A 27158-nucleotide genomic window follows, 5' to 3' on the forward strand; every position below is an offset into this window, starting at 1 on the left:
TTGGTTTAGATTTATTGTATTATATTGGGTATGAAGTTGTATCATTCATTTTGTCTTATAAATAGAGTTTATTTGAATAAAATTATTGGTTAATTTTAAACGAATGCACGTGTTTTAATGCGTTTTAAATTTCATATGGGCCGGAAGGAGGATAACCCCCCAGACAATTTCCTCCTGATAGCAAATCATATCTGTTGATCAAATTTGCTTCATCGTAGGTACTTAGCTAATACTTATAATACTAACCTTAAAATAGGTCATTAGAATTCCAGCTGTTATGATGGATAATAGGGGGCACATAGCATTAATGACATCAAATATTGCACCTCTCCCCCCGTCCCCAATAGACCTTGCATTATAGACTACTTTCTTCTCCACGCAAGGAAATGCAATCGAATCACCACAGCTTAAACTGAGAGCGTACTGAAATTAGTAAAAATGCAAAAATGGTAACAATTTACGTTTGTCGTAAAAAGGTATACAAATTTGCAAACTTTGAAAGGCTATATTTTCCACATTTTACAACATTTCGCAGCCAAACTTTGCGTTTCTACTAATTTCAGTACTCTCTTTTCAGCTGTGGTGATTTGATTGCATTTCCTTGCATCGATCAAAAAGTAGTCTATAATGCAAAAGGTCTATTATTCCCCCTATCCCAGATTTTACCGCTGTCCCTAAGCTATTATAATTATTAGTAACTGAACCGTTTAAGTCCGCCGCACACGAGTGCTATCAGCTGAGCTAACGACCTCGCGAGCCACACGAGGTCTTTAACTCAGCTGCTAATAGGCAGCTCTCGTGTGCGGCGGGCTTTAGATTATTGAGCAACTAAACTTCGTGTTAGACGCCGTTCACGAATCAATGTGTCAATGTTGGGGTGTAAATGGTGGGTGTTACGCGATGCGAGGTCACAAAACGTCACACTTAAATAGGGCTAGGGGGTAAGACCATGTGCCACACGAGAGCTATTTGCCGAGCTAAAGACCTCGCGTGGCTGTTAGCTCAGCAAGTTACTCTCGTGTGCGGATAGTTTTTCGTGAGGAATTCGCCTCGAGAGGCAAGTTTCTCACATGCGCGGATGGTTTTCGCGGCTGAGCTAACTGGTAACTGCCTCGCGAGGTCGTTAGCTCAGCTGATAGCCCTCGTGTGCGGCGGGTTTATGAATGGCCTTGGGCGTTGGTGAAAATTATCCCGAAGAAACAAATGAACTTTCGATTATTTCCAGCACAATCATTTAAATATTTCATTTTCGGGTGATGGCAAGCAACTTTATTACAATGTTTATATAATTTGTGTTTTAATTATCCCATAACATATTGAGATTGTTCTGTATTCTGGAAGACACGTTATTTTAATCGGTGAATTTTCGCGATGGATTCTTGCCAAACAGACGCTCTCGGATTTCAGGCAGCATCTAGTAATAATAGAATGGTACATTCAGGAATTTATGGTGGAAATATGGTGTTTGTTTGCACGATGCCACGATTGCACGATATAATTGAGACAGAATTAAGCTCTCAAGTCTCAATCACTCAATCAAGTAGAAATAGCGGCATGATACAGTCAAGAGGTGATTGAGATCCCCCATACAACGAGTTTAGTAAGTGTGAGTGAGGTTCAAAACACAGGGATGATGCAAATCATGTAATTCGTCCATAAACGTGACTTCTACATGTGAATGATATAATATACAGCATTCACATTACGTGAATTATTTCAGGTTAAATATTAGAGAACAGATTGGTATGTGCGATACAGGATTTATCATACATAAACTATATCAGGAAAATATCAGATGTGACAAGGATAAAAAGGCGATAAGATGACAATCACTGACCTGGCTGCTTAATAAATTAAGCCTGCTCTCCAGAGTATTTTGAACGTGGATTGTTGACTGTTGACACACAAAATCCACTCCCCCAGAACTGTAAGGAAAATTAACAGTGGACCAAGGTCACTTTTTATTCTGTTGGAATGTATACTACAGATGCCAACTCATTGTATTAAGAATACTTATAAAACTATCAAAATTAATGTTAAACATTTAGACAGTTCCTGTAACATCAATTAACCTCCAATCTCACCTGTTGGAGCTGAGAAAATTATTTTCATCAACATCTATTTTAACATCTTTCTTTGTAGCATCCTTGAATCTGGAACATGCCTCATCTTTTACTTTCTGAAGAAAAGTACAAGGGGCAAGAGGTGAGTGTAATATTGTCTAGCTCCAGATAAGAATGAAATACATGTGTACTAAATTATCTGGTACACTGGCAACCAATGAGAGTTCTATCAATCCATTCATCCCAACTGACGGTTGAATTGTTGCTATTTGCATTGAAATAAAAACAACTGTACCCAAGGGTACGGTAGCTTACTAGTGGTATTTGTACATTGATTAATTACTAATGAAATTTTTGGCATTACAACATTCACCTTAACTAAATCTAAGTCTTCCTTTCTGCATCTTATTGTCACCTCTGACTCAAGCAGCTGGAATAAACCCTTAAAAATACAAAGGTGAATAGAATAATCATGGTCATATTTATAAAACCTTGAGCAAACTTGGATCAAAACCTGCATATCCAGTTGGGGTCAAATTTGATGCTCATCAACTTGTTTAAAAAAGATCATCACTTATCAGTAGGCACTAGAGCCTGGAGATGTCAAGCAATAAAAACCGGACCAATCTGTATTTGCAACCATAGGATTTTGTATTGTACCTGGGTAATGAGGCCAAGTAAAATGCTTGAATATTTCTCTGAATCTTTTGTTACATCAGCCAACTTTTCACAAGCATCTTCCAAAATTTGCTTAAAGATTTAAGATCACATGTGTTTCAACAAGTGCTTATAAACCAATCATCTGGAGCCAGTTTTTCAACAGCTTGATTAGCCTAATCTGAGTTAAATACATGTCTATGAACTAAATATTCAAACGGCCTTTTCGTCAAGTTGAATAGATGTATTCTTCTGGAAATCTATTCTGGTTCATCAACATGCAAATATATACATAAAAAATTGCAATTAAGAATAAACCTATAGTCAATACTATCAGGCTTTGAATTAATCTCAAGTGCTTACATTTCAATCTTTATGCTAATCCATTATACCAACCTTAATATGGTCATCTTTAGCTTTCAAAATTTTTAGCCTTGATTGATTAAGTGTGTTTGATCTCTGACTAAAATTTTGGTATCATAATGATTGTATGGTTAAAATACAAAAAGTACATCATTTATACATGGCTGCTTTTAGAGTATTTAGCTATGTAACGGATAGTTTGGCCTGCAGACTTAAGCTGTGAAATAATATTTTGAATAAGCTTGGATTTAATATGAAGAAACATAAAGGCTGAGGTACTGTTACCTACTGAAGAAAAACTGAGGTGGATACACAAACCAAAGCCTTGGTCATTTTTCATATTTTGTGAATCAATATTTGCTTGACCATTCATTCAACAAAATAAAATATGAATGTAAAAATTTGTTTGTCATAGAGGAGAGATGCACATCAGTGAAGTCTGTGAAGATGTCTTTGCAATTAAATATTATGTAAGTAAAGTTTTGAAAGTATCAGTATTGTGGAAAATATCCTAATATCTTGTGCCACTACATCATTGCCAACGGTCATGGCAACATACATGATGACTTTTAGCGAAACCAGATATTACCACAAAAAGTCTTTTTGGGGAAAAATAACTTTTAGTGTGTCTAATAGTAATTGATAGATAATTATGTTTCAAATTTCATATTGACCAAATAATGCCTTACATTTTCTTCTGTAATGCAACTTGTTTTTCTTTCTTTTCATAATACGTTTTTATTTTAAGTCGTTCTTGTTGTACCAGTCTGCCTTTCTCTATATTGAATTCTTCTTCTGCCTGGTTATAAAATTATGGTAGTTTTTTAAACAGGATATTTACTGGGGAAATAGAAAAATATATAATGCTTCTTTACGTCAAAGCTGGGTTCATGTTCTATAAGCAAAGATGTAGGCAGCAATGACTACCCCACAAAAGATAAGATTTTATTGAAAGTGAAACAAAAGGTGATTTTTCCTTCAATAAAATTTATACTGAAAGACTGAAGCTCAAGGACTGCCAGTTATTTTCCATTAGCTTTATGTTTTGATATGTTTGGGCAGGGTTTGGGTCATCACCAACCAGTGCTAGACAGGCCCAATCTACCTCTCTATGCCCCTGGGTGAATTGTGGTATATGAAATGCTAATCAAGGTAAAAATAGTTGATATAAATAGTTAATAATATTAATATAATATCTTTCATATAAATATAAATACACATACTTTTGCATCTATCTCCTCTGCCTTCTCTTTCGCCTCTTGCTCTATAAATGCCATCATGTGTTTTATCTAAATGACAAAAATCGATGAAACGAAGCATTGTCATTTGTCGATAATAAAATATTCTTCGATCAAATTATAAGCGAAAGAGATTACCTTCAAAATTTTACCGATCGTCTAATGTGATGTATCTTTTACTTACTTGCTTTTGTACTTCGTTATCGTACGCAGCCATGGTCAAATTTTCAAAAAAATCCTTTGAAAATAGATGAAAATTGGTAGATTATAAAATATTTTAGGGAAAAATTTGTTTTGATAATAGTTTATATTCACGTGAAAATCACGTGATTATTTTTATTTTTTGAAACAGTGTTTCCACTTTGTTGAAAGTGTAGAAATTCGATGAAGAAGGTGGCACTTGGCCTGAGTATTACTCACTTGGTATTACTGCACTTCTTTCGTTTTTTTAAATAAGATTCTATACTCTATTAAGATTTTTGGTTGGAGATTTACATCCCTTGAATTCCACTGTACTAGTGTACTAGACTTGCCTTGTACACTTTAAGATCCTAAGTTAAAAGTACGTCGTTTCATTTGAATCTCCACTTCACTCTCCTTCTACAACTTCTATCTCCAAAATTCAGTCCTGAAAATACCATTTGTTACGTCACGACTGTGGATGGGTTGTCTATAAATCTGTCAGGCAAACGCCTGCAGACCGCAGTTGCCCGCAATATATGATAATTCGTTATAAATTATACCATTAAACTAATACCCATACCCCATGCTAATATAAACCCTTTCTACCACTAGACAAACCTCTAATTTCGGTCCAAGTTAAAGTCGTGTTTGAATGTTAAAAATCTTAAAGTCAAGCCGGACGCATTGCCAGTTTTTCTCATCAAAAAGTCGAGTAATCTCTGATGAGGTCAACTTCAAGGTCCGGGAATTCTGCAATTTTAATTAAAAACATATGTTGTTTTCGTTCACGAACTTTGTCAAGCTAAATCGCGCTGTTTCTCCAAAAAGCATAATCTTGACATCGCGAAATTAACTGTATTCGTCTCAGTAGAATAACTTATATTCTAAATTTCTAACGGGTGGCTTTTGATGATAAACTTTAGCATAAATAGCATATATTTAGTGCACTTGAAAAAAATAGAGTTAAAAAAAATTGCTGAAGCAAAATTTGAAATTTTAGATCTGTTCATTTTTTATGTTCGTACAATAAACCAGACGTGCAAGAATTTGGCCTTTTGGTTAGCGATTATTGCTACCGGGGATGAGTAGAATGGCTGCTCTCTTGTGATTAGATTAGAACAATAAACTAACAGAAAATATATGCAACAAGAGTTAAGAGCGTTCGAGATTGACTAAATATGAAGCTTATATCAGATGGATATATATTCTAGGAATAATATTTTATACTTTCTAAGAATAATATTCTATATGCATGTTTGTTACTGGTATGCTTATTTTAAAAAAACGCTTATCGTACGATTATCGTAAGATTGAAACTGCACGTTTTCGTGCAAATTAAAATATATTAGTGTCTATACTAGTGTCTATGTGGAAGAATTTGCGAGTGGGATAATTGAAGCATGAAAGTTGATACGTATACTTTAAAAGGAAAACAACTGCCTAATAGATGCGTGGGAAGTAACTAGAAGGAAGCTTTTGAAAGAAAACACTAAATCAGTCAATGTTGAGAATTACCACTGAAGAAAAAAGAAACTAAATAGCATATCTTTGGATAAACTCTGAGGAGATTGCTTTGACAATGAATCAAAAAGTTCGCTCTTAGCACAAAGAAATTTTCTATATAGCTATACCGAGCCACCGAGACAATCATGATAATGGTTCTTCATAATAAGTTTTTGCATGCATGTTAACATTGTAACGGTCAACTCCCCGGCAAAATATCTCTGACTCAACCACACGCTTGCCAAATCTTATCAACTCTTATCTACGTCTGATCAGGGCGTGTATGCGTTTTGTTTCACTGGCATTATCACATTATTCACATATAGCTAAAAAGAATATAAGATCTTGTTTTCAGCAAAGATGAAGCATATATTATTATAATATTGAATTATTGTTTATTTTGTTATTGAATATTGTGCTAAGAAATTTGGCGGAACGAACGGCTTAAGCCGACTGTTGAAAGCCGCGAGGAAAAAACCCCTCCTCGCCCTCAGTTTTCTTCATTCTAGAAGCATGTTTGAGTTGTTTTGCCAGCATATTTCCGGCCAAATACCATCGTATAACCAAATAGTGAACATTTTTCTACTCTGCTCACGCAAAACCTTTGGCCAGAAGTAGAAATGTTTTTGTAGGTGAAACTGAAAGATTTGCGTTAAGTGTCAACATATTCCTATATATGTTTCGGCTTTTGTTTTGCTTATAAACTGCTAACTACAAGTCCTGCATGGAATGCCATTCCCTACATGGACTGAAATTATCGTGTTTTCGCGTGACGCGTTTTCACCTTTCAGATCCCATCACGAACAGCTGTTTGAGCCTGTTTCTTCATGTTATAACACATTACAAACGCGAGTGTTGGCGATTACATACTTGTATTTTCTATTTCATGGGATTCCTTAACCAAGCTGTAATCAGTGGTGTCTTCTCTTTCGCGCGATAGTAAATAAGTCGGTTTAAGACAAGTACCTGTTACGTGATGCCCACTAAGGCACCAACCTGCTCGAATTCGCAAGCTTTTTTACTTTTAAACGTGGGGGTGAGTAATGATACTTTTTAAATTACGAAATACGCACATTTGTTAATATAAAACTACCTTTGAAACTATGCCGTTATACAATTTATACAAACGGAGATAAATCTCATAAACTTATAACATCCGTCGGGCTATTCAGCGAACAGATTATGTTCAATGTGTATATATGTATATTTGCATCGAAAGGCAACTATATGCCTATAAGGTCAAAGGATCAGAAACCGGGAACAATTTTATCGCTCTGACAGCAACTTTGCTATTACAAGTAGACAAGTTAACACTATCATTCAACGATATATAAAAAAGCTGGAAAAAAAGTTTCCAACAACTTTGACCCAACCTGACCACGATGCCATGTGTTGGACAAACTGATTGCTACTATACATGCTGGATTTTATTTTTGAAACTGTAACTGTTCAGTATAGCTTTATGCCATGTAACGTCACTAGGTCACGTATACGACTGTTGTTTTACTATAAGTATAAGAAAAAACTGTCAAGACCATCTTGGAAATTTACGACATGAGAAATTTAATGGCGACACACGGGAATGAAATCTGTCAACACTCCATAGGAATTTCTTGTAAGTTGTAACATTGAAGAAGCATGACTGTCGAATTGCTACACTAGAGCAGAACAGAATAGAAATTAACTCCTTTGTTTGAATCAGATGAAAAGTGCCCTTTTTGATCAAACCTCTCTTATAATTCAACGCGCTTGTTTCCCAGATCCATGCAGTAATTATGCGAACGGAATGTCGACTAAATTTTGCGTTGCAACGCGATTTTAAATTCTCAAACACGCGCGCCTCGGAATTTCCTAAATGTTCCATTTTGTTTTCAAAGCGCAAAAGTTCTCTAGCAAGTTAAAAAAAAGGATAATGAGCCTATATGCACGCTCCTGAAATACAATTGACCTTCCTATAGGGAATAAACATTTCGTGAAGAATATTTCAATTTGTTCCCGCAGACAAGGAACAGGTGTAAGTCATAATTCTCATTAGTGACATGTGTGCGTGCAACGTTCATCAGTTGCACCAGTGTTAAACCTCGGGTACAAGGTTGTGTTGCACCATGCGGCCTGCTTATACTCGCCTAAGTGTTTTAACCTGAAAAGTGCATCTCTGTTCCGCGTGGTGAAATATATACTGTTTTTAGAGTTACATCCTGCATGTTATCAAGTGGGTACCATATTTATGCACGCGTTATATTTCAATTAATGGGCTTTATTTAGGAGAGAAGACCATTATTTAGGAGTCATATTGTTGGCTTATATTATAATTGCCAAATAACAAGTTGAAGCAAAACACTATTTAATAAGATTTAGAGTTAAAGCCAGCTATGTATGCCTCTAGGTGCTATAATCACCACAGCTATTATCATGCGCTTGTCATCGTAGCTTATAGAAGCAATATAGTCGGACAACTACCGCATTTCTAAACCGTGGAGCTAAGCGGCCATGTGTTGAACATCGGTCACGTTCGATTACCGTTTTTGCTGTGCAAATGCCAGCTGCTTCTCAGCATATATGAATGATATATTGATTTTGAAATACAATCCCAAATAAGTTATTCATGTCTTTTGATCATGTACATCGATGGTTTTCATAAATGTGCCGCCTGCAGAGTCGGTTGAAGCCAGAATTAGAAGACTTATGACTTTGGTATAGCCTTTAGTTCTTGGCCTCTTGGGCCCCTTATCAATCCATGCATGCATGATTATAATATATTCGCATTTTGAGGTATCGCAATGGTATGGTTATAGCTATATAGACGAAGTTTGGATATTAGTATCAAAAACGAATAAAACATTTCAAAGTTTAAGTTGAAAAATGTTTTTTCCGAGTGGGTTTTTTCCAAGTTTGTAGTCGGGCTAATCAATATATTCAAAAGTGTTCTTTCCAGAGTCTATAGCACATGTTACATTCTGACTGAGAGGTAATATGCCCAAAGATGCTCCATGAAAAAGTCTGAATTAAGCTGTGTTTTCGCGAATAATAATTAACATAATTTTAACTGATAAAATTTTCGCAATTGCAAGGACTAAAATATATATTTAAATTTTTTTTTGTTACATCTATACAAACACTGACTGAGATTTTGATACCGCAAGACTGATTGTAAAAAAAGTTACATATTTCTATTTCTATACACGAATATTTGATGTATTTGAAAGATAGCAAAATAATAAGGATCTCTTTGTCTTTTTTTCACACTCAAAGAACGAGTAACTTAATGAAATTCTTTGGCAACAATAAAAAAGTGATGCGTTTGATGTAGTTTGAAATCTAATGCATGCATGGGGTTCTTCGTCACTTTCGTGGCCGACTGACACTAAAAATTGCCTTTGCATTAAAACGAAGAAACGGCCGTGAATTGTAAGAACTTTTGTAAGAACCCGTTTAATCCTGGGGGACATTACATTGATTCAGCCAGGATTTTTGGATATCCGGCATCCAGAATTCCAGACTATTAGCTTGCAGTGTCCAAAGCGAAATCAAGAAGCAAAGTCAGCCTCACGCACTGCTACGACACGATAAAATATAATTATAAGCATTTGTAGCCATAAACACTGGTTTACATACATTCTAACATAAACACTCGAATCACAATATTTATAACTAAATTATACTAGAATTTTCTTGCTATCTTGATATCGAGTATTTACACTTTATCAGTTTATCAAATGACGCCATTTCACAAGTCAAGAACATCATTTTTTCGAATTTTTGCCACATTACAGAGATAGACTGAATCCATTTGCTGACGTCTGACAACAGCATGAAAACGTAAGTGAATATTCTCTTCTCGACGTCTGACGCAGCAATAAATATTCATAGAAAATTACTGTTAGTGCCGATGACAAAATTCCAATCATGTTGTTATTTGTTATCGCAACATAATAGCTATATGAAAATTGGAAATTAATTGCAACGGAAATATTTTGACTGGTAAAAGAGGAAGCCTGCTGGTGGGGGACTCTCTTTTAAAATTTTTGTCATTTTTATCTTACCTAAATTTCCTGACGCTTCAAACTCTGAGATCGTAAGCGGTAAGTCTGTCTCTTTGACCAAAAGTCGGTGAAACTGAAACAAGTGAGAGGAAGGTTGTTATGAAATATTTCAAATTGTGAGACGCTTTGACGCTGCATAAGAGATCCTTCGAATAATAAAGAGGGTTTTTTATTTTTTTATTGCCACAATAAAAAACATACTGAAATTAAATTTGTAGACTAAAGGAATTTATAGTTTAACCAAACTCCAGGATGCGATATGGCATCGAAAAACTTGATTTAGAAATTAGAACCAACATAAACTTGACTATAGGTAAAGTCACATGGTAAAAGCTGGAGCCGGATTAGCCCTAATTAACCAGATTGCTATTCAGTCTAATGTGTATGGCAGCCGGTTGGCTAATTTTGTGTCTTTTTCAAATACTGTGAAAGCAGCGATTTTTGCGCACGTATTAAGGATATTCGTTGACATAGCAACGAACAAATAATTATTTTTCGCAGATTCACATGAACTGGGAAAGTGTATTAATCATGACAAACCACTCCTTTATACCCGCAAGCCATAACTGTGGTTCCCCCGCTGCGTGGGTTTATTGCGTGGGTCACGTGAGGTCAAATTATGTTAATAAAAGCCATGCTCATTGTATTAGCGGATTAAAAACTGTTTGACTGTCGCTTCGAACGTTACTGAGTGAGCCTTGAATTCTAATACCTGAAAGGATTTGAAATCAGTCTGTCGAATACTCTTCCAAAAGTCTAGATATTGGTGTGCTTAGCTATCTATAAGATGGCAGTAAAAGACGAAGTGTTAATCTTTATACGGAACACTGCTTCTGCTCTTTATCCTGAGTGTAAAGTGATTGTCGCTCCGACTTTGGTTGGTGTTTACCTAAACAAAAGCAAGGATGTCCTAATGAGAACCGCATTGAGCCACCATTGGAAGTTCCAAAATCGAGGAGTGCTCGCGTTGGTTTACCACCCTGTTTTAAACCGCCTAAAACTGATGGTTTTCGATGAAAAAAGCGGCCGCGTTCATTGGCAAGAGACATTCGGTGATTATACCAATTATGAATGCATTCACGAGGTATTTCATATCTTAAACAGCTCGAAAAACTTCTGCCAGAAAATTGGACTCTTTTATGCAGACGATAAGGTCGCGAAGATGGTCAACGGAACGTTGGAAGTTTTCTCAGCGCAACGGAGACGCGAACAAGCACGAAAGGACCGTTGTGGCAAACTCGTAACACGGTCCAAGTCGTTCAACAACACGGAGCGTGTAAACGTTGAGGTGAAATTAACACGCTCGCATTCAAATTCGATGGGAGACATCAAAATACACAGGACCGCGTTGAATCTGTTCGAGGCAGAGGCGAGAAAATATGCTTTAAAACAGACGTCAAGAAGGCCAAGTCTCAGAAAGATGTTCAGCGGACTACGGTCATCATTTAGAGTCAGAATACGAAGGCGGGACAGTAATGAGGAAAATGAAGACAGTAAACGAAGTCGGTTATCAACGGGTTCAGGAATTGAGGAAAAATCGCAACTCAATCAGAACCAAATGGAACCCAAAGTGGTCCCGGATGAAATGTGCCCGGACAACACAGAACATTTGGATGTACTCGTGAATGAAATGGACACATTAAGCGCGAACTGGAAATTGACAGATGTTGAACTGAAGGAACTGTATCGGTTGAGCTTTTTCAAAGAACGAAATGTGCAGTCTACTGATTTATGCGCAACCGAATTATAATAATCGAGAATATAATCTCGTATAACTTGCTAAAAACGTGAATGGTTCTCTTATACTTAGGAAGGAACCAGAATGACTGGCTAGTGGCTAAGTGCTTGGATCAATTAAGATTTTTGATGGTCAATTAGTCCAGAATAATAATATCTACAGTCGAGAAACGTGAGCCATATTTTATCAATTTACCTTTAACCAAATTGAATACGAAATTATTCCACCACACACAAAAAAAGATTGGTAGAATCTTGCTTTTTAACGGGCGGAAGGAACTTAAACAAATTATATAATTACAATCCTTGAGAAATAATTTAATCGCAAAAAAACTCTTTAAGAGATAATTTCTGCAATTTTCATACCGAAATTTCTTATTGTTTATTCGCAGCCTTATATAGTAAATATCTTCAGGTAATGTTTACGAAAATTATATGTTTGTGTTGTGTTGCTAATCTAAAGTCTTTCCGCCAGGGATTATTGAGGGAGTTCTCTACAATCGAATAATTATCCTCGATGTATATAATGGCGCCATTGACTAAGTCATGTCAATGGGCAATATATTGTACAAAAGTGTTTCTGTTAAATTATCCTTTATATGTACATAAATTATGTATTTGTGCGTGGCAATTATTATATTTTATGAAACTGATAAACTGCATGTCTGCATCGTTGTGAAAACGTTAGTTCTGATTTCTCTATAATGTTTAATGTATAGAAAGCTCATATATATTAATGTTATGATAGCGCGAACATGGGAAGTGTTGCTGAAGGAACTGTGCCGAAAGTCTGTCTTCTAAAACACCAAAAGACTACCGCGTGCCAAACAAATCTGCGCTGTTTGTCAAATCTTCTTATATTTGTCGCGTGCGTCCATATTTAGCCAAGCTAATGTGATGACATATGTACACGCAGCAAAAATTTAGGAGTCCAACCGAGTTCATTTATGATGAGCGCACCTTATTTGTCTGTAACCTTAGAGCCTCACGCAGTAGGTATAGCCATAACTGAGGCTATAGTTTATCTCTGCGCAAGTTACGAGATCCTTGAAGATAATATATTTTCACTTTCTGTTGTCGGCAAATGCTTTTATTTGCGATAGGAAATTGAGGGTGTCTCCCTAGTTAACCACTAGAATGGCGTGTCCTCAACTTGGCAGCCAATTTTGTCTAATTAAACTGCGGAAATATTTGCTATCAGATATCGTCTCGTTTCTGTTCGTGTTAATTAGTTTTCGCATCTCAGATGCTTTGTTTGGTTGTTTAATACGCTTCCGTCAAAGCAGACATTTTGAAAAGATCGTATCAATGCCAACCACTCTGCAATCATCTGGGTAAACAGATTTATTTGAATGAATAAACCTACCATACCTGAACTTTGAACAGAACATTTGGCAAGGCTGCGATAATTTCTGTCCACCTATCAAATTAAAAAATATTGGTCTTCAAATCGCAAATGGTTTTGATTTTTTTAAAATATCTATTAAATCCTGTCTGGTTGGAAAATCCCTGTAGATATAAACTACCTAAATGTTTATTTTGATGTAAGTTATATTACCTCTTCCTCTCTCAAATATGCCGGCCGATCACAAGCTTATTATAAAACCATATACGGCGGAAAACAAAGTTTCTTTTCTAAACGATTTACACTTGCAACTCACGCTAGAACCATATGTGTGGAATTTTTACGTGTAGAACTCCGCAGATGTTTTTAAATCTACCCAATTAATTAACGTGTGGACAACTGACATAATGTCAATGATTAATAGTCGTAGACTCAGGCAATGCTCACGCATGCCCCTTTAAAAGGCATTTTATCATTGGTAAACAAGACGAGTGTATAAATATAAAGTCCTTCGCTCTCCAATTAAACGTCCTGTGTCGGATCTGCTCAAGACGTTTAGATTTGTTTAGTGAAAGTATAAAGAAGACATGGTTAATAATAATATCAATGATAAATTTGATGGTACAACAATTAAAAATGGAATTTGGCGCATTTTGATTATGAAAGTTCATATATTATATTGGGTAAACGGTGCATAAGACATCAGTGGAAAACATGCATTCAAATGGTTCTTGTTGTGAGTGACATGCAATAGATTACTCCACCCGAACTAGCTATTTCTGGCCGTTCTACTACGTAAATTACGTCACTATGGACTTCCTGACCGTCATTCATGTACTTAGGGGGTCATTATGAGCCTTTTTAACTTCCATATGTCTCTTTGCACAATTGTCTTTTAGCACAGCCAGATATTTCAAAAGATTATCGTACTTTTAATTTCCAGAAGAATTAGATTAGAAGATTTCAGAAGATTATGCTATACTGCTCGCCGGATTTTTCTGGATTGCAGCATATGCAGTTGGTTGCACATATAGAGCACAAAATATGAAAAGCTTGCACGCTGTTTTGATACAGCTTTGATAAACATACCCAACTTGACCATTCGCATGCACGCTTGGAAGTTTCAAAAAGCTTCGGAAATTACCCAACATGGTAGCCAGACTTACTCCTTATTCATTGCGTGTGTTCTGTAGTGTTTTGCATGACGTCATTGAAAATTCCATTTTTAAATTAAAAACAAAAATTTCGAAATATTTCGTCCCGTGCGGCGAATTTGATTGCACGCGTATGTTGCGGGTCATGTAAAAAATGAAGAATCGAGATATCTTAAACTTCATGATCAAATGTCTCAAAAACAAAGTGCATGTTGATTGTTAAACTTTATAACTTTGTAACTGTATCTAGAAGGCCATCTTCATCCATTTTTTGCTGTATTTGCCGCGCAGTCGTGAAATATTTTATTTTCTTGCATAGTTTTGGGTTTACCTGCCATCAATGCATTTTATTTTAGCAAATATGGGGGGAGTTACTTCCAAGTACTAAAACTAATCCATGACAATTTTAAGACCTAATTGGGAGTTTTTCGTTAAAAATAGTTTAGAATGATTGATAAGAAAAATTGCGGTCAAACCAAAGTGTCTAAAAAATCATTTATATCATGCAACATCTAGAATTGCGACTACGGCTATATTTGAAATTTAAATGTTTTTACTACAAATATATTTACTGTTCATATCAAAACGTGCTAAAATTAGGTAAAGTTATCAGATAAAGACAGAGTGTGAATATCCAAATTAGTGAAATGTGTCTTCGGCACATGAAACTTTACACATGCATAAGGGATAAGACTTCTGCTACATGTCCCATAAATTATATATAGTTTACCGTTGGGCATAGTATAGATAGTATTTGTGACGTCCAAAGACTCTGCATGGCTGAAATAATTTGTTATCGCGAAATGCTATCCAGGCCTAGGTTTATAGGCCAGAAATTCGTATTCATGCTCCAAATTTGCTTGACCCAAGTCATCTTAAGTTTAGTTTCCCACCATACTAAAGTAGGCTCACAGTAAGTAAGGCAATCTCTGCTGCAGTTCTAACTTCTAATGATTCCTGTTGCTAATGTTAGCTATTGCAACTGAATTCTGAGCGATGTTAAACACACCCAGCAAGGAACTACACTGATTAATATATTAAATTGTAACCGCTTTTGATAGTTGCTACATATGACAAATACCTGAGCTTCAAAGATGAATGTGATTCGGGGTGAATTTTGCATTTTGTTTCGAGCATTACCAATACCAAACAATCTTCCCGTTAAATTTAAAGCAAAGGTAACTTCATGCGAAGACCATGCCTGCATGTATGGAAGCGATGTGATAAACTAAATCAAGTCTAAAATTTTACACTGTCATTTGCTTCAGTACTGTAAACTGTAAAGAGTGATTTTCAGGTAAAACGAATCCTGTAAACTTTTCAAAAGCGTACATTGTTATTAACTTTGTTGAAACTGACTAGAAAAGACTCAGAAAAGAGAGTGTACAAGGAGAATTCTATTGTGTCAGCTTAGTCGTTAACTATTTGGCATATTTTGCGTGAAACGTGTGCAGTATTTTCAAATAGGTCACCTACCAGACTTGGTATTTTACTGTAAAAACATAAGACTGGTTCCGTGTAAACAAGGGTTAAGAAAACACTGTGTTGTTATAAATCTCTTGTTATCTATGCATGTCCTTCAAAAATTTCACCCGTTTGGGCTGTTGAACCAACTTTTAATAAGCAGCCGAAAAACAAACGTTCTTATTCAACGTCTGACGTCTCGTAAACAACTTTGCTAATGCACAAGTGTTGATTCATATGTTTCAATGAAAAACTACTTTTATTTATATTAGACAGCTCTATCAGTTGTCAACTGTTTTTCAATGTTTTTCCTAGTCGTCAGCTGAAAGTCGTCACTCATTCACGTACTATCTAGTTGTATTCCAAAGAGTACCTCAGTAAACTTAACGAATTTTGTAGACAGCTTTATCAGTTCTAAACGGAAAACCTAACTAACGATTTAATCAAACAAATGCTGGTATTACTAGATAACCGTATCAATTTTGTAACCGCAAGTTTATTTTTCCATGCAAGTGCTACTTTAGGAGACCATGCATGCTACTATAGATTGGTTCAAAAGTTCCTCACTTCTTTTAATCACGATCCCAGATATATGTACATTGGAATAATGGAATCAATGTGGATTGTTCTTGTAATTTCACTAAATGCCTTATGCTATAAATAAGATGAGGCTACAGAGGTGTAAACATACATGATGGAATTGATTATAAGCATGGCGAATTCATCCACAAAATAGATTATAAGTGGATTAACTCAATACATTTCATTCCATTGTGTTTACGCGTTCGTACGTTCAACAATATGTTTACAGCTAATTCAATAAAACTGTTGCCCCTCGTAACATCAAACTTAAAACCCGAAGCGTGCGAGGGATGACGGGTTATTTAGACTCTTTAAATTTGGAAATTTAGCTTTACAAGAATACCTAAGACTAAAACGATGACTCACATTAGAAAGTATATGCTAGCTTAAAAAGCAATTTGCTGACTTGAACAAGGCATGATAGTAAATAGTTGTAAGCCATCATTCCATTGCACTTAGAGCAACAGAAGTCAATACAATTTAGCTGATTATGAAATCGGTATCAAATATGGCTGAATATTAACCAACAATAGTCTATATTTATTTGTTTTTTTGATTTGTACGAATGCGCAATCACATGCATCCTTAAAACTGTAATAATCTTAAATATAACACGCATCTAATCGGTTATTATCATTCGTTTGTATCCACTAGCGATGGCATGTGTAAGCTTTCTGATTTCTTACTGTCCTATAAAAGGCTATAAACTGTTGATATAGAATAAACACTGAAAATCGTGGTCATATAATCGGACCGTTGTCTGCACGTACTAACAAGCTAAACCTCAAAGCTTGTTATATTTTTTACCTGCATGCAGTTTTGAATTGCTGGCCCACGTTTTGTGTGTTTATTGTTTGACAAAAATTAAAAAAAAAGAGTTCAAAAAAAATTATACCGACAACAGATTCAAACCTACGCATGATTGATAAAAATATTCATGACATTTCTCTCATCCTGTTTTATACAGATCAGCTGAATGCCGAGCTAATATCATGCATATGTGCGTCGTCCGTGTTTTTTGTCATTATTCTTATCCTAATCGGTCAATATATAGCTTGTTTCCAAAAACATGCTGAACTAGCTTGCCTAAGAGATGGTTTCATTATCGCATAGGAAGGCTCAGTTACAAAGAAATAAAAGGCCGCCTTTACTCACAAAACATGCAGGAAACCGTATTACCCTATATATTACCAAATATATTCGAATCAATACATTGCAAGTCGAAATATGTGTCTTAAGCCCGTTTTCCACTATAGATAAAAAGTAGTAAGCGTTTCTACTTTATAGTGGAAAATGGACTCTATATAGCTAAAGCATGGATGGTTCGGGCAGCTTGAAAAGAAACAAGTACAATATCATTATTATCATACTGAATAATACGGAAGTCCGAATTTTATCTCGTCAACGAAAATTTCGTGTCTGTACGCATTACTTAATTAATTAATGTGAATGAGGAAAATATCTCTTTCTCCGCGTTTTATTCCCTCTTCCGCGTGTTTTATCGCTCTCTTCCGCATTCCGTAATTCTGGATCCGTGTTTTATTACTAACCATTTAATTGTCTAGTTGTTGTCAAACGAATCAAATCAACTTCGTGTTATCTCACATTAGTCAACATATTGTAAATGTCAGTAAGACCACCCGTTAGATATCCATAAATCACAGAAGTTGAAGAACTGCAATTAATCCATTACTCCAAACCAAGAAAAAGGAGAACCGTTATCATCAGAAGTGCGACAAAAGAAATAAATCGTGAACTAAACCATAACCATAAGTCTAAGATACAGTACAGTTTACCGAAGCATCATTGCGTCATTGTTCAGGATTCAAAACTATAGCTAAAAAACGCCATAGGTCCTATACATGCAATGAAAAATAGAAAATATTTCAATATAGTATAGCCCAGCACAGTACTGGAAACATCGGTGCGTGGCCCTATCTTCGTACAATCAGCAGTTTTTTCAGACATTTACCGATTGTGTCGGAGATTTGAATACCTCGACATTAGGAAGATTTTGAAATTGAATATGCAGAAATTCAGAAGATGTTTGATCATGTTTCCGGATAGTAAGGGAAGTCATCAGGGATTCAAAGAAGATTTTATGACTGCATACGAAATCTATACATGTTCCGATTCTGGCATTCTGCAACTTAAAGTTCACGTGACCTAGTACTATGCGGGCAAATTACGCGTTTATATCCATAAATGTACTATCATACACACAATAATGTGGTATGGTGTAGTATAAAATAATGAATGATAAATATCGCATTTTACCACTCTACAAAATGCATGTCTTCTATCACCGCTAACGCAAATCTGATTTATCACTGCATAAACTTGGTTATCATTGCACCTTAGAATAATCCCTGAAAGTTGCTGTTCTTAATTTCTCATGAGTCCCAAGAAGTATCTTGCCGTCATTTTTCGTGGCTTCAGAAAAATTTCATTTTTCACCCAAGCATTGTGAAAAATTCCTTGTTACACCGACTGCCAAAATAAATTGGATGAAAAAGTGAATTTCCGGGCACTGTGTGTTGATACATTTCTCCTAATTTTTTGAGAACCCTTTGGCGATATCTAGGAGGCCTTCTACACAAGTCTTATCCGGCTTGTAATATTTTTAGTAAGAGCATAAAACCTTTAATCATCGCAAGGTGAAGTGAGCCACGTGGGTGTAAACTGTAAAATACAGAACCCCTGAGTCGCTGCCCTATATTCGATACATATCATATGTTTTTAGTTCTTGACATCTCATAGATCATAATATTCTACCTGATTTGGGAAAGATATGCAAATAGACAGTCCAGATTAACGTCATATATATATGTATCAACGTCAACAAACAGTGAAATCGTGGGAAATTGTCGGAAAACTTCCATTTCCAAATTCCAACACTGGCGCCAGGGAATAGCTTACAAGGTCAAACCCGTTTTAATTCATGGCAAAGACCAAGTAAGGGGCGTGAACCATTACTAACTGGAGTGCGCTTTGAATAGGGCATTTTATCGCATAGCAATAACATTTACCCCATCTATAAGGAGTATCTGTATTTAGTTCCATTGAACTGTAAACAAACTGGAACGCTAACTCTGGGAAGAAATTGAAGCCAGTGCTTCTTACTTTTTCTGAGTTTTGAGCTGAAATACTTGACGCCAAATGTTGAGCCGTATATGAAATTAAAGCTATTAAAAAGTTAAAAATATTTCGTGTAGAAATTTTAAGACTTAAGGTTAAAGGGAAATATCTAAAAATTATTTCAAAATTTCCCGATTGGCGATTGTTTTTTTTTTAAATATTTCGCCATATTTGCCCGAAAAGGGCCTGCAGGGAGGTAGTTTGTAGTTCAGTTAAGTCTTGAATATATATACACCAAATATAACTTTTTTGGCACACAGCCTAACTGCTGGCGTCAAGTATTTCGTCTCAAAACTCAGAAAAACTATTTTGGCTTCAAGCTGAATATATAGGGATGTTTGTCAGTCACGAGTTATCGTTCCAGTTGTATAGAGTTCACTGTATAGTTCACACATTAATTAATGAGGCACCCGTTCACTTTAGAAAAGGGGAAAAGGGGTACCGCGTAGTTGTTTTCAAAAAAGTCCTGTAACAGACACTGCAACGATAGGTAATGAATAGGTTGGACCAACTAGTTGAAGACATCCAACTGAACAATGACTTTTATGCATGGATGGATATGGTACTAATGTGACGAAGGAAAATTTTTACTGAAAAAGATTACAATTTTAAAAACTTTTAAGCTGTATCAATTCTTTTAAACAATCAAAACAAGGCGGGACGATAATTTTGCCTCATTCATGTGGTGCAGAGTATCATTAATGATAAGAAGCAAGATTCAACTTAGACATCATTGCGTCCCACTTAGAAATTTCTGTTACAGTCTTTTTGCTGAATCAGAACCGCGAATTTGTAAATGAGAAAATGTGCTTTAAAGATTTTTCTCAATCTAAGCACCATATAAACCAGAAAGATAAAAACTATTCAGTTAATATGGGCTTCGCATTGAGCATCCTTCCAAACTCTTCAGCTTATTACTGGATTTACTGTACTGTCTGTTAGTGTCGCAAAGGATCATTTACATAATTACACATATAAAAGAAGGTAAGTCCCGATTAATTAATGCAAAGCCTCATTTCAGTACTATATTTGGTCAGAGGTGTCCCCCAAAAACGCATACAAGCATTAGCATTTTGTAAATCTTTTCTACAAGCAAGTGTCGCGACCTTTTTTACCCCTATAAAGCCATAACATGTCTCAAAATGGCTCTAATGATCATTGCTTTGGCATGCAGGAAGACTATTGGGGGAGGGGGGGGGGGCAGGGGGCATTGATCAAGCATAATTATAAGGTTTACGACGGTCATTATAGAGGATATGAGCGGTGGCGGGCAGTCACTACAAAAATACCTAGGAGTAAACTTTGTGTGCTTTTTACCGGCTGTAGTCATTACCGAAAGTAGACAGGCCACCCTTATATCACGGCTGGTTAACTCTGATGGGAATAATTCGGGTTTAAACGTGTAACAATGGACAGACTAAAGTGATGCCTGCTCCAGTCCAGTATGCACATTGCATAGTCCCTATTTTCGTGATCTTGTAATAGTGTAACTACTATTAATGCTATTTACAGAAGATATATAATTAACGTTATTATTGTCGTAGTACGAATGTCTAATTATATACACGAGAACGTCAATCCGGGGAGGGGGGGGGACAATGGTTATATAATAAACTATAGAAATGATAAACGTTTCTTCCTTAAGTTTACACTCCACTCCAGACCTGTGCATTTAAATACTTCATGACTTAATGGATGAATTATATCACGTGCACTTTTTAACTACGGGTGCCACAGTCACACTAAGGGTCAATGAGGTATTAGGATCAGAGCCGGGATGATGTCATCTATAACAAAATCTCGTAATGCTATCGGCATGTAGTAGCAACCCCCCTAGCCTGGCACTGGGCTCAATGTTCAAATTGAACATGCTTGGTTCCCAAGACATATAGTGAAGTGAGAACGCTGCGTTTGTTGGATATCACCGCTATAAATAGCACCTGTTGTCCCAGGACGGAACTAACCTAAGGGGAGGGGGTGTGAAATAATCAGTTTGCAATCTCAAACCCACCAGTTAGAACTGAAAACGAAAGGTTTCTTACAAATTAATGCAAAACAGAAAAACTTCACCCTAGCGAACTTAACGCGAACTAGCCCAGCTCCTAGAACTAAAGTGCACCTGAGGAGATGAGAACTGAGAAGTGTCCAGAATATACTTAGAACTCAATGGACCACTAATCCGGTTGGAATTTACTGAGTAGATGAGCCGTTTAAAGAAACTAAATAGGGCAATTGTTTTCAAAGTGTTTTTCATGCTTCTTAGCAGCACTAGTTCATGACTTGTTTCGAGCAATCCGGTTCGGAAACGTAGGCGAAAAACTATACGTAATATTTACACATATTTATAATGCTTTTATTAATACGGGTTTCAACGATTCGAGAGTTAAATATGATAATCTGCCTAAACATTTACACAAAAGCTCGAGGTAAATGTTCTTTTTAACAACTTCACCATGACTTCGAAGACAAGTACCGAACATCATCTTTTCCAGACAGTTCCCTGGTGATAACCCTACGCATATCCCCTTGTCCCTCCCTCGTTCTGAGCTCTGATTGGTCAGGAATTGTGTACTAATAACAATATTATGACGTATACCCCACATCGTTCTACAAGCTTACTAGGATCAACATAACACCGTCATTTCTCATCGAATGTAACCTCGAAAGATTAAAAGAACGTTGTAGAATTCTTAACCAGCTGTTGCAGAGTAATAACTTGTTAAATTATCTAATAATACAAGGCGAATTTCGTGTAAGATTGACACATCAAATACATATTTTGCGTGAGGGATTATTCGTTCGAACGCGTTGTGAAATTGTAGCTGTTAGTTGTCTACCACGATAACTTTTAATCTGGCTTATAGATCGTGGATTGTACACCTAAATAAGGAAACCATATTGGCAAAATTATGGATGAAAATGGACGTTTAACAAGTCAGGAATTGTTTAAAGTTAAATTATCGCTTTCTTGTCTTTCGAATCGTGTCACTGTTTGCCCTGTACAAGCTAAACTGTATTTGTTGAAAGGTGAAACATGGAACCATTTTAAAACCGGAGTTGCTGCTGTTATTTTTAATACTGGGGAAAGTGGGGACAGAAATCCAAAAGGGGTCAAGCTTTGTTTAGTCGAGCTAGAAAGTGGCTTCGCATCGTGGAATGAAGATTTGTCTGATAATTCGCAGTACAAAGCACAGGACACGAAGTTTCATACGTTGATGCTACAAAATAATAATGGTGCTAATATGGCCGGCTTACAATTTGAGGACGAAGGAGCTGCTTCGTTGTTTCTTAAAGAAATTATCGACTCTATTGAGGAGCTAAAGTCTTCAAATAATACGCTAGAATTGAGCAAACTTGAAATAAGCTCTCGGAAGGAGAAGGCTAAAAAATTTCGCAAGCTAAAGAAAAGTGAAATTTCAACTCCATGTCTTTTCACACATGTAACGAACATCAGTTCGACACAGGCCGACAGTTTAGACGAACCCGAAAGCCCCGATTCGTTTGAAAGTAGAAGTGGATCTACCTCCGCCAGAAGCAGCGATAAAATGAAGCGTTCTTTTAGTTTATCGAAAAGAAGATAGATCTGAAAGATTCTCTGTCAAATGACAACGTGTCCAGTAAACCAATTGTAGCAAATTAGTCTGGGCGAATTTCGGTTATTTGAACACCAGCACTAGCATCACAAAATCAGATACTGCCCCAAGACTATTTCTCAATAATAAGTCATGTTCACAGTCTAGTTTATTACACAAATCACCAATTGCTAGTGAAAATCGAGCCCAGAATACACGAAGTGACCCTTATTATTCTTCGACATTAGGAAGTAATTAGTTGCAATTGCGTATTGTATATTATATTAAATTTGAGTTAAAATCTCGTGAAATTCTGGGGAATCATCCTTGAAAACTATGCGTATAATATATGTAATGTTATTTTTATTAGAAATCCTTTCGAAAGCTAAAAATATGAATGATTTTGAACTAAGCTTGTATATTTATATGTTTATGTTTTTAACAAATATATCAAGCTGGGTTGAATGCTCATTTAGTTACAAATCAAAACATAGACTTAGACCTTCTAGAATATTTGATATTTTGCTGAAAGCAAGAATAGTCTGGGGTTTCTTAAGTTTATTTTACAACAGAATTTCTAAATTTTAAGTTGATGTCTCCCATTGGAATTTAATATGGCATCCTATCAGCCCAAGAATGCATTCTCTTAAGCTATTAACCAATCAAATTGGGGATTAAGATTTTATGATTACACTTGGAATAACAAACATTTGGTTAGATCAGATTACAAACTGGACAAGTCATAAAACCTAGACACAGTATTACTGTTTGTTAATTAATGTACTATATGTTTTTAGCAAATCTATGAAAAAATGTAGTTTTATATAAATTTCTTTCAAAAAGAAAGTTCATATTATTTTATGGAAAAATTTGAAGTATGGGGAAAATAGATTGAATGGTTTTTGTTTAGCTACAAAGGTCGATGATTTGATATTATGATTGCCCAATTTCATGCTAGCTAATGCATTCTACAATATGTTCTTTAATGTGAATTATGCAAGCTATTTTGGTGTGAAGTGATGCAATATCAGGGCAGTCAAGTGTTGACAATTTTAAAGAGTTTTTGCATATTAAATGCTAAACTAATATATTATAATAAATACTATTTTCCAGCAGTGTCACCAGAATGTGGATGGAGTGGATGGAGTTCATGGTACAAATAGGGTTGGCTGACTTGTCATAGCATATGTTATATCAGTATATATACTATATAGTCTCAGTCTAGGGTTCTTTAATTCTTTTAACTAAAGTATAGTAATGGTTGGACTTGATAACTTTTTGATACATTTGCATGGGAAAGCATTGTAAAAACAACCAGAGTTTTAGCTCTACTGCAATAAAATGGGACTCTGGCACATCAGTTCCGCTTACCCATATGAAGTTTATTTAAACTGCTCTTCTCATAGCAGATATAAATAATTGCCCAATAAAGGCAAATACTAGTTTGTAAGGTTTGCAAAGGTGAAAAGGTCAATTGTCCCTTTGCCAAAGTTGTCTTTTAATTAGGATTCCAGGGGGGTGTACAGATATGATAAGCAGGGATGAAGTCACCCCCCTAGAATTGATCGTCATGCGTCGCTGCGTGACCTTTCCATGACAACATCAAAGTGTCAAAATTCAAAATAAAATTTGTGACAAAAATAGTATGGCCTCCGTTGAAGATGAATGGCGATTTCGTCTAACTTTAATCCGCCAGTAAGTTTGTTTAAGTGAAATTAAGCTTGTGAACAACTACTTGCGAAAGGAAGTTGCTACGCTTATAATCGCTTGTATGAATTTCCTTTGTTTTTAGCGGAGAAACCGATCAGAATCGCAACAAGATTATCCAAGGTATAAAATCCACACATGCGTATATAATTTTTTCCTAACATATGGATGGTTTGTTTAGTCAAACTGTTTTGTGCGAAATAAACACAGTACACATGCTAAACCTAGCCAAATAAACGAGAGTATGTATATTAAACGCACTGATATAAAAGTTATGAAATAAATAATCGTGTTATACGTATTCCCACAAAAGAAAATTATTCAAAGAACTTTCTGGGTCACATTTAAAGTCTGAATGCATGAAAGTATAAAAAGGGTCAAAACTGATTAACTGAAACTTTACTTGTGAATAAAAGCAAAAGATACTGCAGAATGAAAGGGAGCCTAGAGTTTGGTATGAATAAAACATTCCCTTTTCTGAAAATTAACAACATTTTTTTAATATGCCCTCCAATGTTACGCCGTTACGCGTGAATTGCTATTTGTGGTTAGTGAGTGTAAATACCTCTTTCTTTAATAATACTAGTCACTATTGGCTCTGTGCTATTGGCATGTGACTTGTCGGATACATGCAATTGTCAATTTGTCATTGTTCTTGTAAACACTTGAAATTTTGAAAAGGATCAGCAAAGGATTTTATCTAGGTGAACTGTTTATTTTAGGCAGGGTTAAATAACATGGATGGTGAAGTAGCAATCTTTATTAATCTTTGTTATTGTACAATGCATAGTTCTAACAACTAGCTAGCATATTATTTTGCTTCCCAAATGGAACTAATGGCTTCTATCAATCACCCATGGGGGCATGATAAACCCACTTTAAGTTGCACTGTGATTTGCCCTTTTTTAGTTTCTTTGCATTACTATAAAAAAATTACTATAAACAATACACTCAGGACTCTAGCTATTACCATAACTAATACGGTCCTATTGTCTTAGGTCAAGACAATACTATTTTGAATGAAACAGGGAGCGAGCAGGTTGAACTGGTTGCAACCAGATTAAAATATGAACACTTGACAAGAATTTATAGCAGTGATTTAGAACGAGCATTAAAGGTGTGGCATTTATTTACTATAAATTAATTCTTACTTAATAATTGCAGAAAAAAAGAGTTACAATTATTTTTTTGCTTTTAGACAGCAGAAGGAATATGTTTAAAAAATGTACATTTGAAAGACTTGAAGATTTGTATGGAAAAAACATTACGAGAAAGGGTTAGAAGTGAAATATCAATGCAATCAAGATATTCAAAGTGACTTTATAACAGGCCATCATATGTTTTTATTTCATGTGTAGAATTATGGTGAGGCAGAGGGTAAATCACGTCAGGAGTTAAAAAAAATGTTGGGAGCAAACAAACTACCACGGGGTGCTGAGACTGAGGCACAAGTCCAAAAACGAGCTGTGGATTTCTTTGCAGGATTATTAAAGGATGTCAAGCATTTGCGAAAAACTTTGACACAGCAATCAAATGTTGACTGTAGTAAAAGTGATGACTTGAGCTTAGAGAATTCCCAGCACTCAATGGGTGAGTCAAGTGTGAATGAACTACGGACAGGTAGTGATCCCAGCTCTGAGAAATCTCATCAGTTTCCTCAAGATAACAATGAATCAACTGAAGGTATTAAACCTAGAACAACATCTCTTCCTACTTCACATAGAAGCAAACAATTACATTCTCCAGTTTTGCTAAAAGATCTTTGTTGCAATGATTCCGCAGAGTGTGACCACACAGACAAACCAATTCATATTGTTGTTGTATCACATGGTGGGATTCTCCGTCATTTTATGTCATATTTCTCCAAAAACTTTTCAAGTCAATTCCCAGTTGATAAAAAAAAGCTTTTGCGGCAGATTTGCCCAAATACAGGGGTGTCGGAATTTGTCATACTGCTGGAGGGTGACAAGGTGACAAACATTGAATGTTTGCAGTTGTACAATAAATCTCATTTGACTTAAGAAAAAAAGTCATGTGTTGGTCATTCATCAGACAAATCATCTAATTATGACATAACCGGACAGATCCTTACAAATGGCATTTTAAAAATTTGAGCACTCATCTTTTAAATTTATAGGCACAATTATTGGAGAATAGTTAAATTCATGGGGAAATTTTTATGTAGTGTAGCAGCACTGTAAATTATAGCACAGTATATGTCTTTATTGTATTTAGTATTGAATGCACTATTGCATATTTATACTATTATAATATTTCAAATATTTGTAAACAACTTGTACACTAGATTGCATATATAAATAGGTTTATTATATTAGCTCTTTAAATAGAACAGTATATACTCTAGGTACTGCAGTTTATGGCATATATGGTTTGAACAAATGTTGCACT

General features: G+C 35.7%; 4 protein-coding genes across 4 annotated transcripts; 3 read left to right on the forward strand and 1 right to left on the reverse strand.

Moving 5' to 3' along the window:
• Nucleotides 1-1194: 1194 nt before the first annotated feature.
• LOC114531728 (V-type proton ATPase subunit E-like) lies at nucleotides 1195-4634 on the reverse strand. The gene is made up of 9 exons (XM_028553346.1): nucleotides 4506-4634; nucleotides 4307-4372; nucleotides 3773-3882; nucleotides 3117-3183; nucleotides 2724-2813; nucleotides 2437-2505; nucleotides 2085-2179; nucleotides 1838-1925; nucleotides 1195-1414 (listed from the first exon to the last, which is right to left on the reverse strand). Exons 1-9 carry the CDS (start codon nucleotides 4536-4538, stop codon nucleotides 1352-1354), a joined length of 681 nt encoding a protein of 226 aa, XP_028409147.1. The 5' UTR covers nucleotides 4539-4634; the 3' UTR covers nucleotides 1195-1351.
• A 6030-nt stretch (nucleotides 4635-10664) lies between these two features.
• LOC114531745 lies at nucleotides 10665-12410 on the forward strand. Its single transcript, XM_028553364.1, has one exon. It carries the CDS (start codon nucleotides 10838-10840, stop codon nucleotides 11798-11800), a length of 963 nt encoding a protein of 320 aa, XP_028409165.1. The 5' UTR covers nucleotides 10665-10837; the 3' UTR covers nucleotides 11801-12410.
• Nucleotides 12411-22087: 9677 nt separating this feature from the next.
• Nucleotides 22088-24009, forward strand: LOC114531731. The gene has a single exon (XM_028553350.1). It carries the CDS (start codon nucleotides 22380-22382, stop codon nucleotides 23049-23051), a length of 672 nt encoding a protein of 223 aa, XP_028409151.1. The 5' UTR covers nucleotides 22088-22379; the 3' UTR covers nucleotides 23052-24009.
• A 663-nt stretch (nucleotides 24010-24672) lies between these two features.
• Nucleotides 24673-27095, forward strand: LOC114531697 (fructose-2,6-bisphosphatase TIGAR-like). The gene is made up of 5 exons (XM_028553310.1): nucleotides 24673-24737; nucleotides 24835-24872; nucleotides 25748-25866; nucleotides 25948-26025; nucleotides 26108-27095. Exons 1-5 carry the CDS (start codon nucleotides 24688-24690, stop codon nucleotides 26768-26770), a joined length of 948 nt encoding a protein of 315 aa, XP_028409111.1. The 5' UTR covers nucleotides 24673-24687; the 3' UTR covers nucleotides 26771-27095.
• The last annotated feature ends 63 nt before the right edge of the window (nucleotides 27096-27158 follow it).

Source organism: Dendronephthya gigantea, unplaced genomic scaffold (genome assembly GCF_004324835.1).
Source record: "Dendronephthya gigantea isolate DGI-Jeju-01 unplaced genomic scaffold, DenGig_1.0 000074F, whole genome shotgun sequence".
Classification (NCBI taxonomy): Eukaryota; Metazoa; Cnidaria; class Anthozoa; order Malacalcyonacea; family Nephtheidae; genus Dendronephthya; species Dendronephthya gigantea.